Raw genomic sequence first — 15,675 nt, forward strand, 5'->3', positions numbered from 1 at the left:
AAAAAAGAATATAAAATATGTATTTTATATATAATATATTATATATAAATATACATATAAATATATTTATATATGTGTAAAAGAATATATATTAAAAAGGCCTGATTGTGGAAGTCAGAGTCATTAGAACAGTTTTACTTAATGTATGTCTTCTAGTTCACACATTGAAAAGATCCTACTTTTAAATGTTAGGCTTAAACACTTTGGGCTTGGTTAAAAGATACTGAATAACAGCACCAATTGTCCTTGTTTTATGATTATAAATTCAATTATAACAAACCTACAAATTAAGTGGGACTATGGGATACAAGGCAAATATTTTAAAATCCATTTAAAATGATATGGGTATAGTGTTATTAAGAATTGTAATTACTCAATGATGCAACTGACTGGCAAAACATGGTAAGCTGCTTGCTTGAGGCGAGTCAAGCAGTGCACACACTTCCAACTCTTAGAAATAATGCCTTTCCAATCAGACTCATCATTTGCATGCAATTTATATTCATAGAATTACGGAATTTTAGAGCATAGAGAGGTTTTATAAATGGCCTAGTATAAGTCTTTTGCTGAAATGAAGACAAGAACTCCATTCCAGATGGGCTGAATAATCCACCCAGGGAATCCAGCAAGTTAGTTTACTGCTCTTTCATTCTACTATGTTGACTTTCAAGTAATAATTTTAGCAAAATAATATATGTAACAATTACTCTACTCAAAATTTGTTTTCACTTTCATTTATATTTTCTTTGAAACTTCTCATTCCCCAATGTGGAAGATTTTTGGTCAATATATCTTATAGATTTAATTTCAAAATAGTTTATTTAAGAATATTAATAAATATTTTAAAGGCCAAAATGAGGTGTTTGTTGTATTCCCTTAACATGAGAATAATGAGCTATGCTTGGCTCATTTTAGATAATTTTTCCTAATAATTAGAATTGGAATAGCATTTAAGGGTCGTTTTATTTTCTCACTCATTCCCTTAAACCAAGGTGCAGCAAAAGCAGACTTTAAATCCTTCTAGCTATTTTCAATGAGTCTAATTCAAAGGTAAATATTGGTAATTTCAGAAGAAATAGTTTTAAAGCATAAAAACCAAAGGATGTGATTTACTGAATAAGATTCAGGAAAAGCTGTCACAGAATAATCTTTTAATCCCAGAATTTTATTTACAAAAATTTACTGAAGAGCATAAACGGGAATGTTGATATTGAAGGGTATTAACTGTGATTTGCTGACTCCGTTTTTACATAAACCCAGTCACGTAAGTTGGGTTCCTATGTGATATGTTCCTTTCATCAAATAACTTAAGCCTATTAACAAATGCTTTGATGGTACTTGGTCCATGGAGATTTCCACTAATTGCCCTGTGCTTTTAACAGTTCCAAATTCACATTATATTGTTATTATAAAAATGACAAGAGAGCAGTTGCTACTTGACTCGCATCAGGCTAATGAATATTAGGATGCACACAGAAAAGTCCATCAGTCTACATGATTATGTAGGGACAGGACCTCAAAACAGATTCCTCAATGCAAAGCAAAGCACACCAGTCATTTCGGACTATTAAATGTGTAACAATGATTCTGGGTCTACTTGAAAAATAAGAAGCTTAAAACATGTGGCTATTTTCTGAGTTTGGTGATCTTCAAGAATGCCAAAGAACATTAATTAAAAATTAATATCAGAGTATCAATAATCTAAATTTTCAGACTTTCTTTATAAGCCTTATGCACCTGGACATACTACTGTATAACAATATACATATATTTAATGTATTATATTAATATAATATACATATATTTAATCTAAGATGTTTTATTTTAGATTCAAGGGGAACATGTTAGTTACATGGTATATTGTGTAATGCTGGAGTTTGGGCATGTTGAACCCATCACTCAAATAGTTAACGTAGTATCCAATTGGTAGTTTTTCAACTCTTGCTCCCTTCTCTCCCAGCCCCTTTTGGGGTCCTAGTTTCTACTGTTTCCATCTTTATGTCCATGAGACATATATTTATTAAGTCAGTGACAAAGGCTGATAGATATGCTCCATAGCAGACCAAATAACTGTGATAAACCATGATAACCACGTGATGCCAATGAACAAAGTTCTTTCTCTTAAAATGTTCTGCCTATTTATTAACCAGTTGTAAAATACTTGCACAGATACACTTTGCACCTGTAAAACACATTTTCTACACCCTTCTATACTGTAAACCCATTATCCTTACCAGTAACTTCCAGTGGATGAAGGCATATTGCATCCAAAAAGTAACATATGATGGACAGTATCCATGCTGGCTCGAGGCTTGAAGTCAACTGTTATGAGAAAATAATACAGGTATGTGAATATAAGTCACACTTCAGTGCACCAAAGTCACAAAATACATATTTGAATAGTTCAAATACCTGTATAACAAAGATGTTTTGATGCTCTTGTGATCAAATGCCCTGTTTGTATAAATTATCTTATTAAAGATAAGCATGATTCGATAATATGATTAGAAGAATAAAAAGGAAAAATAATAGGCTGAATATCACACCCACATACACACACACACACACACACACATTTTTTAAATGGAAGACCTCTTTTAAAGTAGTGAGGGCATTATATGGGTATTAAATGAAATCTGCAGCTTATGTATTCACAATATATTTCCTTTCAGACTTCAGTAGAGTGCTGAGTATCATAAAACACTGCACAACATTGTAGTGAAACAGAATCCACAGTGAGTGGTCAAAATATGAACACAAAAATTCATAACACAAATTTATGACCATCTTAGAATAACAACAGTACTATAGTCACTGGGATGTATATGAAGAAGCAATTTACCAGGAAAGAAAAAGAAAAGTAGAAAAAGTATCTTTACAAAAATACAAAAGACATAAAATTACTGTCCTGAATAAGCATGGTATACTTGTTAAAAGATATCAGAAGTTATACAATGACATTTCTTGTTTTCTCCCAATAATAGCTGTTGAAAGACATTAAAATAAACAAATGCATAATTGAAAGAGAAAAAATTAAAAATAAATTATATTATTAACTATGAACTCCCTTTCCTAGTGTGGGTTTGGCTCATCCCTTTTCATCCTCATCAAAATGCTGTCCAGTATGCAGTAGCAGTTTATGAGTCACCTTTGCACATAAAATGCTAAATAGCTCCAAACTGATCTTAAATCTCAGGTGTGTGCAAAAATGCATCTTTCAGCTATTTTGGTCTGTTTGATAAAATTAAGAAAACACAACTTATTGCTAGAACGTGTATGTGAGACATCAGTACTTATAAAACAAAACAACAGCAAAAAAGTTCTACATCAAACTATAGCACCATGACTGGCAAAGTGTGTCTGATAGAAAACATAGCGCTATGTGCCAAACCTACTGTGTGCCATCTTGGCTTACCACTTTCAGAGGAGACAAATAAACCTTTCTTTTACTGCAATGAAAATAAGAACTTGAAGCCTAAAAATTAAATCTTGAAGTTTTCATACCATCATTTAAAATATTAATGAAGAGAGAATGGCTGGAAAATGCACTTGCTATAACTTGAGGCTTGGTTTTCCATTACCAAAGAATATAGTAAGCCTAAGAGATGAAAGAAGATGCTTTGGAAGGAAAGAATCACTTGGAAGTTACAACCATTCACAATTCATAGAAAGTCCCTATTGTCACGAAGCTGAAGTTTGTTAGCAAGAGAAACGGAAGAAAGAAGAAGGATTCTATATCTATAGACCACTGTCAAGTTGAGTGCAGGATTTCCTTCCTCCCTTCCAGAATCCTACCAGGGATCTTTCCTGGGACAGAAAGAAAATGGAAAAAGTCCTGAGGTAGGAGTGCTGGTCTTTTATTCACCTTGATTTTATTTTGGTATATGATACAATTTTTAATCTTATATTCATTTTTATTAAACTGCTTATATTACTTTGTGAACATCTATAACTGTTGTCTAATTGTATCCTCCTCCTCCTCCCCGTACCTTTTTAAAAAAACATTCCCTCTGCCAATCCATGAGAGGTTATCTGACCCCTCTGCTTTTTCAGAACCTGTGTAGATGACTACATGATTTCCTTCCCTCGGAAGATCTTATTATGGGTGGATAAATTTCCTACGACTGAATCATTCTTGGAATTTTGGTAATAAGCCAACATGGCCAAGTGCAGTTCATTCCAAGAATGAAATGGTTGGATGCAAAACAATGTTTCAAGCACCCACTAAAAATTCAGGTGGAAGTATCCAGCAGAGAGTCAGAATTCTGTGACTCTTGTTCAAGAAAGAGGTCAGAGAATTACATATTTGGGAAGCATTAAAAAATTGAACCCTGAAGCTGTGAGGATGGATGAAAGTACCAGAAAGGGTAGTAGGAATCACACAGAAGGCTCAAGACAGTTTGGAGAAAGCCCAGGGCTGTCAGGGTCTATTTAGGAGACACCAACAGTATCTTTTTTATACTAATGCAATGTGTATGCTGCTGTGAAACAAGGCAAAGACATTTCTGGAAAATAAGGAGCTATTAGTAATTTTAAAATGAAATATTAATAAGCAAAAGATTCAGGTAAGGGCAGGGAAGAGAGCTGCTGATAAAGTAATAGATCATAAAAACAACAACATATAATCTCTAGCTTTCCATGAGGAAAGAAAGAAAATAGTTTGCCTGGACCCTTGCTTATGTAAGAGACTCTTCTAACTGTCCTTTGTAAAGTAAAGGGGGCAAATCTTAATTAATCAAAGTATAACTTCTCTAACCATTTTCTGATTTTTTTCTCCTTCTGACATACATTTTTTCTGACATACATTTTAAGTACCACGTATTTATTTGCTCTACTTTGAACTCTAACTAGGTATGTGTTTAATTTTTGCTTCTAAAATGAGAAACAACTCTGTCTTTAAGTAGTAGAAAAGAAAATTCTTCAGAGTTTCCTTTCACAAAACATATTCTCACTGACTCACATATTCCTCCAGAAACTCCAGATCTAATTTAAATGCTAAGTATATTAGAAGTACACAGCAAAAACAAGCAACTAACCATCTTTTATCATATCCTAAAGAAAAAGTATAATATCTAAATATTTATATAATTATAGCTCAAAGTACAATTCATTGCAAGTTGAAATGAAAACTACCTCCAGCAAAAGGAATGTCAAATCAAAATGTAAATCTAAAACAAACAGTAGATGCCTTAAAATAAAGCAGCACTTGGACAATTTCACTGAAGGGCTGCTGCCAGTGGTGGGGAGCGGCAGGCTGGGAAAAGATTAGTCTGACAGGTTCATTTCAGGGGTTTGCTACATTCCTGCTGATTATGCCTGGCTTTGCAAAATAAGACCCCACCCCTAGTGAATTCTAGGTCTGCCGGGCACAAGACACACATAAGACTATGCAGGAGATGTCAACACAACACAAAATAGAATATAGAAAAATACTATAGAATAACATCTTAAAAAGAAATGTCTCTTTTCTTTTTCACCCATCATACACCAAAGAAATAAAGGATCCAAGGGGAAGAGAGCTAGAGGATAATAATGGAAACAACTGCATTTCAGTGTGCAATTCTGACAGGCAGAATAAACAAAGACAGCCTTGGGATGGTGAGAAACAGTGCAAAACACAGCCTCAAGAGAATGCAAAGGAATATTATATCCGATAAGATTAAAAGTGCCACTGACTCTTCTAACTCAATATTAAGATGAGAGTTGCTTAAGTGGAAATGGTACTTCAGTCTCAATGGGAACTAACAGTTCAGATTGCCTGATGTATGAGACCAGGGAACATTTTATAGGTGGGTAAGTCCCGGGAATGAAGTATCTTTGAAGGACTAAGACTCCAAAAAAGTGACTCACACAGTAATTAAAGGAAATCTGATGACACTGAAAGCACACAGGTTGGAGGATTTCTCAAAGGATAATGTCATCTGAAATGAAAGACCTGAAACTATGTGTGTGGATGACATGTTGAAAAGAGAGATGTCTAGGTCTAAATTCCGGAGTTATAAGAAAAATTTCTCCTCACTGCATGGGGTTGTTTGGGATTTATGGGCTCTTTTAAGTAACATCAGACTATAATCACAGCCACAAAATTCTCTAAGAACGTGACCTAGGGGAGAATGTCATTTAGTTCTCCATTTTTCCCTTCCAAGTGGATATGCAAGTCTGCATGTCAAATTTTTATTCTTCTGCCAGACTTAGGACATGGAAAGATTCTGAAGAACACACATAACCAAATAGAGAAACCAGCAATTTTGGAGATATTCTTGTATATATAACCAGCTCTAAATTACCATTGGAAATGGCAGGAACAATTCTTTTTAGCCAAAAAATATTCAGTAGAGGAATACTACAGACCACAGATAATTAACCTACTGAAAAAAAAAGAAGAACTGACTTGCAAGTTTGGATCTGAAGAACTTTGGCAATCTAGAATTGTTGCCTATATATATATTAGGGATAACCGTTGTTAACTTTCTTTTTTCCTCCCAATGTAATCATATTATACACTGTAAATAGCTTAGTTTGCATACCATAGGTATTTTTACATGTTAGTAAACAATTTTCTTAAGCAGCCATTTTTAACCTGGGCTTTAAACTGTGGAACTTGGTAAAAATACAAGTGCCTAGAGTCAATCTAGACCAGTCTCTCTTTGCCTCCCCCATCAATATCTCAGTCAAATCTCCAGCACTTATTCCCAGTAAGTATATCATTTAAAGGTTTCACAAGTGAATCACCAGTAATTCTGACTATAGTTCCCATTTATAGTGATGGAATATACTCTATTATGTGAGCATAGTCTGAGTTTATCAACTCATCTTAGTTAAATTGGGATTGTACTACTCCTTTAAATGTACAGGACAAACAGTAAAAGCAGGTTTCTTTTAAAATAAATTCATAAAGAATTTCTAAAGATAAAAATTAGTTGATATTTTAGAATTATTTTATTCAAGGAGACCACTGGAACTCTGTATTATATCATGTAATTTTAGCTGTATCACCCAAAATCATTTTAATGCTGAGATCTGAGGCAGGCATAGCAATTCTCTAGCAATTGTGTTCCTATCAATGATAAAGAGTCAGTATTCTAAGACTGTTTGTGTTTTCAAGCCATATTTAATATTGAGAGAATTGGGAAGGTGTGAGGTTCAAGAATATATAATAAAAAAGATACGTCATGATTTAAAAAAAAAAAACATAAGCCCTAAAATCTTACTATCAACATTGAGTTTAGGATACAATCAACCTTAATGTTCATAATCTTGCAGTTTAGCCAAAAAGGTACAGACAAATGCAAAGCTCACGGCACCAGTCTATTTTCCAGCATGTTAAAAACCCACCACAACGGCATATTACATTATCTCCCGCAAGCTTTCCCCATAACCATGAAGCAATTCTGTACTAAAATAAAGACCTTTTCCTTGAACATTTTTAATCAGAAAGCTTAATAGTGAAATTGTCATTAACTCCTGCTAGTATGGACAATGATGTACCATTGGTAAAGAATGCTTATGGTGGTTTATGAGGACTTAAAGCTGCTGTCACCAAATTATCTAAGAAATAAGACACCTGAGCAAGCCTATATATTGAACATCAATTTAAATAAAACAATCCTCACCTCTGAATAAAGAAATTTCAACACACACACAAAAACTAAATTTCTAGATGATATATCTTTTAAAATTAAACTCTATGATATATACCAAAGAATCAATAAATAGACTTCATCAACCAAGCTTATGCAAGATTAAACAGCATAAGCTTCACTAAGCCCTGTTTTTGTAATGTCGTTCCTATAATAGTCTACTATTAATTTCCTACAGAATCAAGCCCATACCCTTCTTCTAGCCTTTCAGGGCCATGCATAACACTGTGCCAGTCCTCTAGCTCACTACATTTCCAATATGGCAACCTTTACATCCACTCCTTATTCTCATCAGACAGCCCCCTCACTTAATAATCACAACTACTAACATTTACTGAGGGCTTTCCAGGTGCCAGGCACTCATTTACTTCTCAATGACCCTATGAGTCTGGTTCTTTGTCCTGCCAAATAGACGAGCCTTCAGGAAAGACAGGTGAAGTAATTTGTTCCCTAGTAGTATAGCTAGAAAGTGGTGAGGCTGGGATCTGAATGTGGAGTGATCTGGCTCAGAACTTGCTATTTTTGCCACTATATGATACTGTCTCTCATACTTGTGCCCAGTGTGTTTGGGCTCATACTGTGGGCCACTAAAATATTCACCCCTTTGCATATTCAAATAGGTCATCTTCAGAGGTCCAGATGAAATTTTGCAACCCTCATCATGAAATTTTCTCTGAATAGATCAACTCATAGTGATCTTTTATGGGTTGACTACTAAAGTAGTTCCTGCTGAAACAGCTAGCTGGGATGAGGTGGTAGGTGGGGGAAATGTAGCATTTTAACATTTCTGCATTAAAATAGCTATATCAACATGTCAATTAATTTCTGGTGATCATTAGATGTACCTAATTGAAGACACTAGAAATGGTTCCTATTCATCTCTCACTGTTTTTTATTACTTGAGAAAAGCTGAGTAATAAAAAAAACTTGAGTGTTGAGTGTTGTCAATTTGGAACCATGTGTATGTATTTGGGTGACCAAAGGATAGAAGACATTTAAGAAATATGCTGAGACTCTGAGACAAGGTATATAGCAACAACTTCTCCTACATGATTATGACCAAGAAAAATCGGCTTTATCTACTCATCAAAGACCTCTACTATATATGTCTTATTTGTGTTCTTCATCATAGCTCTTTCCAAGTAGCTTTCACTAAGAAACTAAGCGTTTTTCAGGGTGATTGGTGAAAAATACTCAGTGATCATCTGTGAGACAGGGGCTACTCATTATTTATGTTGGAAAGAAGTCCTAGTTGAAGACAGAAGAGAAAGGATACTTAGTCAACTAATTGGAAGCAGAAAGGTAACAGAATGATTGCATGGGGATGAGGACTCACACACATGTACACACACATATGCATAATATACTCCCCTGTATTTACTGCTGCCAAAGCCATAAAACATGGATATACGAGCAGTGTACTCTGCCCAGACCTCGGTCTTTATGTCATACTATCTAGTGACACATAAGCATGATCAAAATTGAATTGTTCATGCAGTTCTTGAAGTATCCGAACATCACTTGATCATGTGCTTTGTTTAAGAAATGTCATATTTGGAACTATTCAAATCTAACTGTGCAATTCTGCAACAGAAACTGCTCTACATTCAAGAGAGAAGCCCAAGAAAATGAAAAACAATGAATCATTAGATTAATTTTATCTGTTTCTAAATTCAATGGCTTCTAGCTCATTTGTGTAGTGCAATTTGATAGAGACCTGTCATCATTCACTAAGGAAAAGACACAATTATTTACAGGTCATCCACGTGAGGGAAAGCAAGTGGGTAAAGATGACAGTCAAATTTCTTGGCTGAGTGGGCTGCTGTCAGAGCCAATTCCTCCGAGTGTCTGTAAAACACCTTTTAGACAGCACCACAGTTCAGTGGTCAAATGCAGATATTATTATACTTTCACCCATTCAAATTCTATGGTTTCTTATTAAAACAACAACAAAAAAAACAATGCCCTAGGGAAAGCTATAATTTTGTTCAAAATATAAAACATATTTTTATCTTCATCACTGCATTTCTCTAAACACCTACTGTAATTCACATTCAATGGTTAAATACAGACATATAAACACATCATACATGCTATATGCTCCTATGTAAATATAACAGGCATATATACATATGAGTTCCATGATGACTGTGATGGTATTTGCTAAAAATTTAGAAGTATGTTTAAGATGGGTTATATAACTAGCATATAAACATAAAGCCAAAATAGTGAGTTATTCAAATCCAATTTTGACTTTTAACACCATCAAAAGCGTCTGTCCTAGTTCTAATAAACAATGTAAATTGTATTGTCTTTTGTAATTTTCTTCAGACATTAGAAAAGTTCAAGGAGAAAGTCCTTTTTATATGTTTTAACACTTTCATTCTTGTCTAGAATTCTAGTAGCCTGTGACTTCCTGAAACACCCAACATACTTCATATCCCTATTACCCAATAACTTACATGCAGCAGAATTTTAAGTTTGCTGAATTAATGCACAATTGCTTTTCATAAACACAAGCAAAACAATAATTCCTTATATTAGAATATAATTCAAGGTAAAAAGGTAAATTATCTACCATTTGAAATGTTAAGTCAGAAAATGGCCAAACAAAATCCCTTTTTAGTGTTCACTCATGTATTCAGCAAGCAATTATTGAGTCGGTGTCATATCCTGCTGGAATACAAAAGTTTAAAGAGGCACAGATAATGAAAACAGAAGGTATAAAATCATAAAATGTCTAAAGGAAAGAAAAAACAAACAGAATGACTATGAGAAGTAAAAAATAATTAAAAACAGAAAAGAACGAACAAAGTATTATGCATTTTTACAGCTCTTCATTTGCAACCATGTCTAATCTCAGGATAAGGCATCCTGAGATCAGGAATTTGGGACAATTCACAAAAAGGCTATAGCTTCTGTTAGTCATCAGATGCCATCAGAATCCGTTAGAATGGAAAAAGCCTAGGTTACCCTATAGGCAAAACTTTCACTCTGGGAGTCTGGAAAAGCTATGTATGGTCACTCTCCCAACATATAACTATATATCCAAGCCCCTTTCCTTCTACAAATCTTTAAATCTTCATGTGTACTTGTTATTTGTTTTGTAAGATGGTTTGAGGTTTACTTTTCCTTTGGCAAAATTGGTCAGAGTGTATCCAGTAGGGAGTGAAGGTAAAGGAATGAAAGAATAATTGTATTTGATGTGAGGAAGGAAGAACGGTGCTGCTCTTGCTATATTTCAGCTCCACCTATGCAATTGATAACTTTGCCCATTTCTTCCTTTGTATCACTATCCCCATACCCAAATCTGAAGTACGACTAGGTTACTACATAGCTAGTAAAAAGCTTGGGCAGATTCCTTAACCTCTCTGACTTTGTTTCCTTTTCTGAAAACTGGCTTAGATATGTTTAGCTTTCAGTATCTCAGTGTCTGGCAGGCCCTTAGTAAACAACGGCAGGTAGTGATGATGGTAATGGTCTAGCCATTACATAAATGAGAATTCCATACAAACTAGTATCTTAGCACCTGATTAAATCACAGATAGAGATGTTTCTGTCTCTGTTTCTCAAGCTATGAAATGAGACTATCTATACAGGATTGTCCTAAGAATTAATGAGATAATACATGCAGAATTTCCTTTACTTACTCTTTTATATAAATGATTATTTGCTAATTGTCCCTAGTTTTCCATTTTCCAGTTCTAATTTGTCTAGACTTAAACTTCTCTGGTTGCTGAATTATGTAAACAACAGTAACCACAAACCACCTGGGCATAGTTCATTAAAGGACTCACACAGAAGATGAAACAACCCATTGTGAATAGGGAACAAAAAGTTTCAGTATTCATGCAATCCTCCAAGTAATAAAGAAAGGAAGAAATACTGAAAATAGTTATTAGTCTTAGAAGGCCTTTTAAGGACCTTAGAACTTGGAATAGTTTAATCTCAGAAGAAAAGTGCCTAAGAAAGTATGAAAACATTTAGCACTCTGGTTCTAATATAGACCTTTATGTGTTTCCTGTGAATATTTTACTTGACTGAATATACTCACTTGTATTTTTTCATTTTAAATTATGTGAACGTAAACACATTTATAGTAGGAGAGCAATAACACACAGGATATATATTTATAGTCCTTACAGTCACTGGTTCAAAAATCATATACTACCACCAATCTCCAGAAACAAACCTATTAATGTGAGACGTATAATACTGCTGTAACACAAGACTACCATATTTACACAGGGGTGTAGGGTGGCCTTCTCTTCACAGCTGGTGTGAAAACAGGACTCAGAACAACCCCTTCAGGGTTGGACAAAGAAAATATAAATTAGGAAAGAAAAATTCATGTAAAATTTCTTTTGTGAGTGAATATTATTTTCTCCTAGATCGCCAAGTATGTGAATATGAAATTAAGGAAAGCTTTATGGCTAGGATTTCAATTATGAATTTACATCCTAAATAATATTTAGTGTTACTCAAAGCACTACAATTAGAAACTTAAATTATTTTTGTCTTTAAAGATAGTTCAGGATATGGGAGCACTTGGCTTCCTAACTTTTTCTTGGTAATGTCCAAATATTATACAAAACAACCTCATCAGTGTTCAACTTTGTATGATCTTTCGTTTTTAGGAATTAACTAGGCAGCAAATTTTGTTGAGAGTGTTACTAAAGGTTGTATTTTCTGTTGTGATTGCCACCAATGTGTGTGAATAAAAAATGCACATTGCTCTGGCTTTGCAGGTCTATAATGTCCATTCCTGTGGGAAACATCTCATAAAAATTCATCCTCAGACTGCCCCAAGGCTACTGTACACATTTCACAATTCACATAATGGCCATTTCAGACAGCCCACTTGAAGATTAGTCTCAAGGGACCAAAGTACAACTACCATCACTTTCTCTCCAAAATCAACATCTCAAATGTTTTAAAATGAAGCAGAGAAAAGCCAAATACATGAATAATTTGCCAATCACAGCCCTTCCCTAAACAGTTAAATGTCTGTCATAAGGGATGTTTAAATGGAAACAACCTAGATGGAAACAGATGGTGCTTTGTCACTTTTCCTCTCTGATTTAAAGGTTCAGTTGGGGAAGAATCTGTCATTTAAGCGTTTTCTTATTCTATAATACAAACAACAAGATAAATGTTCTTTCTTCCATTTCTTTTCTTTTCTGGCTCTCCTTTCCCTTCTCATCCCTTCTTCCCTCCCTCCTTCTTTCCTTCCCTTCCTATCCATCTACCTGTCTGACAGGTAAAATCTTACATTCACCAATGTTGATTCTAAGTGCAGTCGATTTATAGCATGAACCAGCAGGTAAATAAGCTGTCTGTTGAGTGGAGCGGAATTAAGCATCCTGCCACAGACAGAAAGCCAATACTATACAAATGGGACCACACAGTATTGGCGGCCATCGACATCTGCATGCAACTCCTTAACTACTATTACTCATGAATCTCTCCAGATACAGTTTGTAATCTTTCCTCTCAGTGGCTCTCTCTAGTTTGTTTCTGCATTAGGCATGAAAAATGCATTTTAGAAACTGACAGTAAAAGATTAATATGCTCATAACCCTCAAAGAGAACCTTTCACTGATTTCAAATCACTGCCCTCCATTCAACTGCTACTCCCCCAATCCAATTAATACTTACTCACGAAGGCTTCCTCATCCACTGGTAATCGCATTGACATGCAGAAGTATGTATCAGACTATTAAAAAAAAAGATAAAAAAATCCAAATTAAACTCTTGCTAGTAAGGAAGAAATAATAACTATTAAAACGTGGCTTCTATGACTGTAAAAAGTACTCAGTGAGGGTAGGTTTCCTGCTGAGGGCTGAGTGGCAGGTTAGTGGAAGGGCTAAGTCCAGAATTTAGACACCCTAAAAGTTTGTCTAAGACTCTTTCTTAAACAACTTTAGATTCTATTTATAAAACCAATCATCATGAGTGATATTTCTAATACTGTCTAAGTTAAAAGGCAAAATTTTAGATGCTTTTATAAAAAGAGTAGAACAATTTAATGCACTTGATTTTAAAATGGTAGAAGTTAGTTTTGACCATCTTTGCCATTTGCAAAATTAAATATTTAATTTCCTGAATCATTTTATAATAATGCCTCAAATATTAGAGAAGTATAATGAATATAAGTTGATCTTAAAATTGATTATTTTGGTTGCTCTCCCTTACTTTAATTTTATTTTATGTAATACATTGAAGAAACCAACATTAACTCAAGCTATTGTTTCTTTTCTAGTTATTGGTCTCATCTAAATGGTCAGTTTTTCACTATCAAATATATTAATATCAAGAATTTTAGTGATAAAATTACAGTTTAAGGAGAATGAGATTCAATGTATTCCACTTCCTTAATGGAAATCCATACACAATAAACTGTGTGCTATGGTTAATAATATGCCCAATACAAATATAGGTTGCACTCATTTAATAAGTCATGCTTCCTAGATTATTACTGCACAGAGCTGGAATAATCAGATTTCACTAACATGGATAGAAATCATTTGGTGTTTCTAAACCTAATAACTAGCACCAAAAATTGTGAATTTTGTATCTATGTTTCTACTTCTGTGTTAAAAAACAAGGAGGTTCAAGTACACATCAAACAAATATCTTAAAACTTGAAAAATTACTGAAATGTGATTTATTCTTAGTTACTACTTTCATATATGCCATTTTCTTCTCATTTCAGCATTGTTTCATTTCTTAGAAGTCTTTATAATTTAGATTCTACTTTATTTTGCCAATAACGAAATGTGCTGATTTTGTCTACCCTCTCCTCGCAATACATACACACACGCACACACATACATTAAGAGATGTGAAGAAACACATTAGCATAGTTTCTAATAGCTCACAGCTGCACCCCTCATGTGACCCCATCACCCTTTAAGGTGCCCACCCAAGAAAGTTCAATGCTTCCAGAAGATTTTACTATTTGTTCTAGCCAAAACCTGGTAACAAGCATAAACCTCTGAACCCTCTCTTAGAGCAGTTACTTCAGAAAGCTTGCAACTATAAATCCTTTCTCTGCTCCTTTGAGATGTAAATCTTCTACCACCCAAAAATGTCTTCTTACATTCAGGGAGATAACTGCACAGCTCTCAAGTCCAGTAGGCACCTTGTTCTAATCGACACCACTGCCTTCTGTCATAAAGACATAATGAGTTTGCTTCTTCTCCCAAATAACAAACCCAGATGGCCCAGACACATGGACCAGCTCCCTTTCACATCCTTCAGTGCCTTTCCCTCAGCATACCCCAGCTTCTAAAAGGTCTCCTCCCTTTTGTTTGGGCAAAGTTAGGTTCACTTCACACTGGACCCACTTCCCTACTGCAATAGTTACTACTGAATAAAATCTATTCTTACCACTTTAAGTGATGTTGGCTTATTTATCTTGGACACCAACAAGTGCAGGAGCTGGGATCTGAACATAGGCACTCTGTGCATTATACTAATATATTCAAGATCATTCCAAGCAATGTGACAAATAATGACTTAAAAGCAAATACAAAAACAAAAGTAAATTTAAAGCACCTAAGCATATACTTACAATGAAAAAGGATCAAAAGGTTATGATGAAATGAAAAGGAAACAGAACTTATTTTAATTTGGAATAACAGGTTTTGATTTTACTCTATCTTTGATTTTATTGTAAGTCATTTCATTGTTTATGGAATAGGGAAGTTACAGGCATACATAGATATATCAAATTCAGCAAGTTGGTTCTCAATTTAAAAAAATTAAGTATAATGATGGTTACATATAATACAGAGAATAAAGGAACCTGTTATTTATACTTATAATTCATCAGATCCATACTATAATTATTATTTTTTTACCATCAGCCACCCAATTTAAAATGAGAATAATTTGAAAATGTCTTTCATCTAGCAATTTCTGTTTTTTGGCTTATAACTTATCTAATAATGAGAATCCGTTCAGATTTCGACTATTTCTTTCCTAAGTTGTTAAAGCCAGTTGAAGAAAGAGACAGGTGGGGGAAAGGGAG

At 34.3% G+C, this 15,675-nt stretch overlaps 1 protein-coding gene across 13 annotated transcripts in view; it reads right to left on the reverse strand.

Moving 5' to 3' along the window:
* The window catches only part of PAM (peptidylglycine alpha-amidating monooxygenase), a 177,177-nt gene that overhangs the window by 123,338 nt on the left and 38,164 nt on the right, over positions 1 to 15,675 (reverse strand). For all 13 annotated transcript variants that reach the window (XM_017869167.1, XM_017869165.1, XM_017869164.1 and 10 more), the window contains exons 3-4: positions 13,299 to 13,356; positions 2,235 to 2,322 (exon numbers count right to left, since the gene is read on the reverse strand). In XM_017869167.1, coding sequence (XP_017724656.1) covers positions 2,235 to 2,322; positions 13,299 to 13,356 — 146 coding nt within the window. The remainder of the gene's footprint in view (positions 1 to 2,234; positions 2,323 to 13,298; positions 13,357 to 15,675) is intronic.

Source organism: Rhinopithecus bieti, unplaced genomic scaffold (genome assembly GCF_001698545.2).
Source record: "Rhinopithecus bieti isolate Rb0 unplaced genomic scaffold, ASM169854v2 scaffold_4104, whole genome shotgun sequence".
NCBI classification, from domain to species: domain Eukaryota; kingdom Metazoa; phylum Chordata; class Mammalia; order Primates; family Cercopithecidae; genus Rhinopithecus; species Rhinopithecus bieti.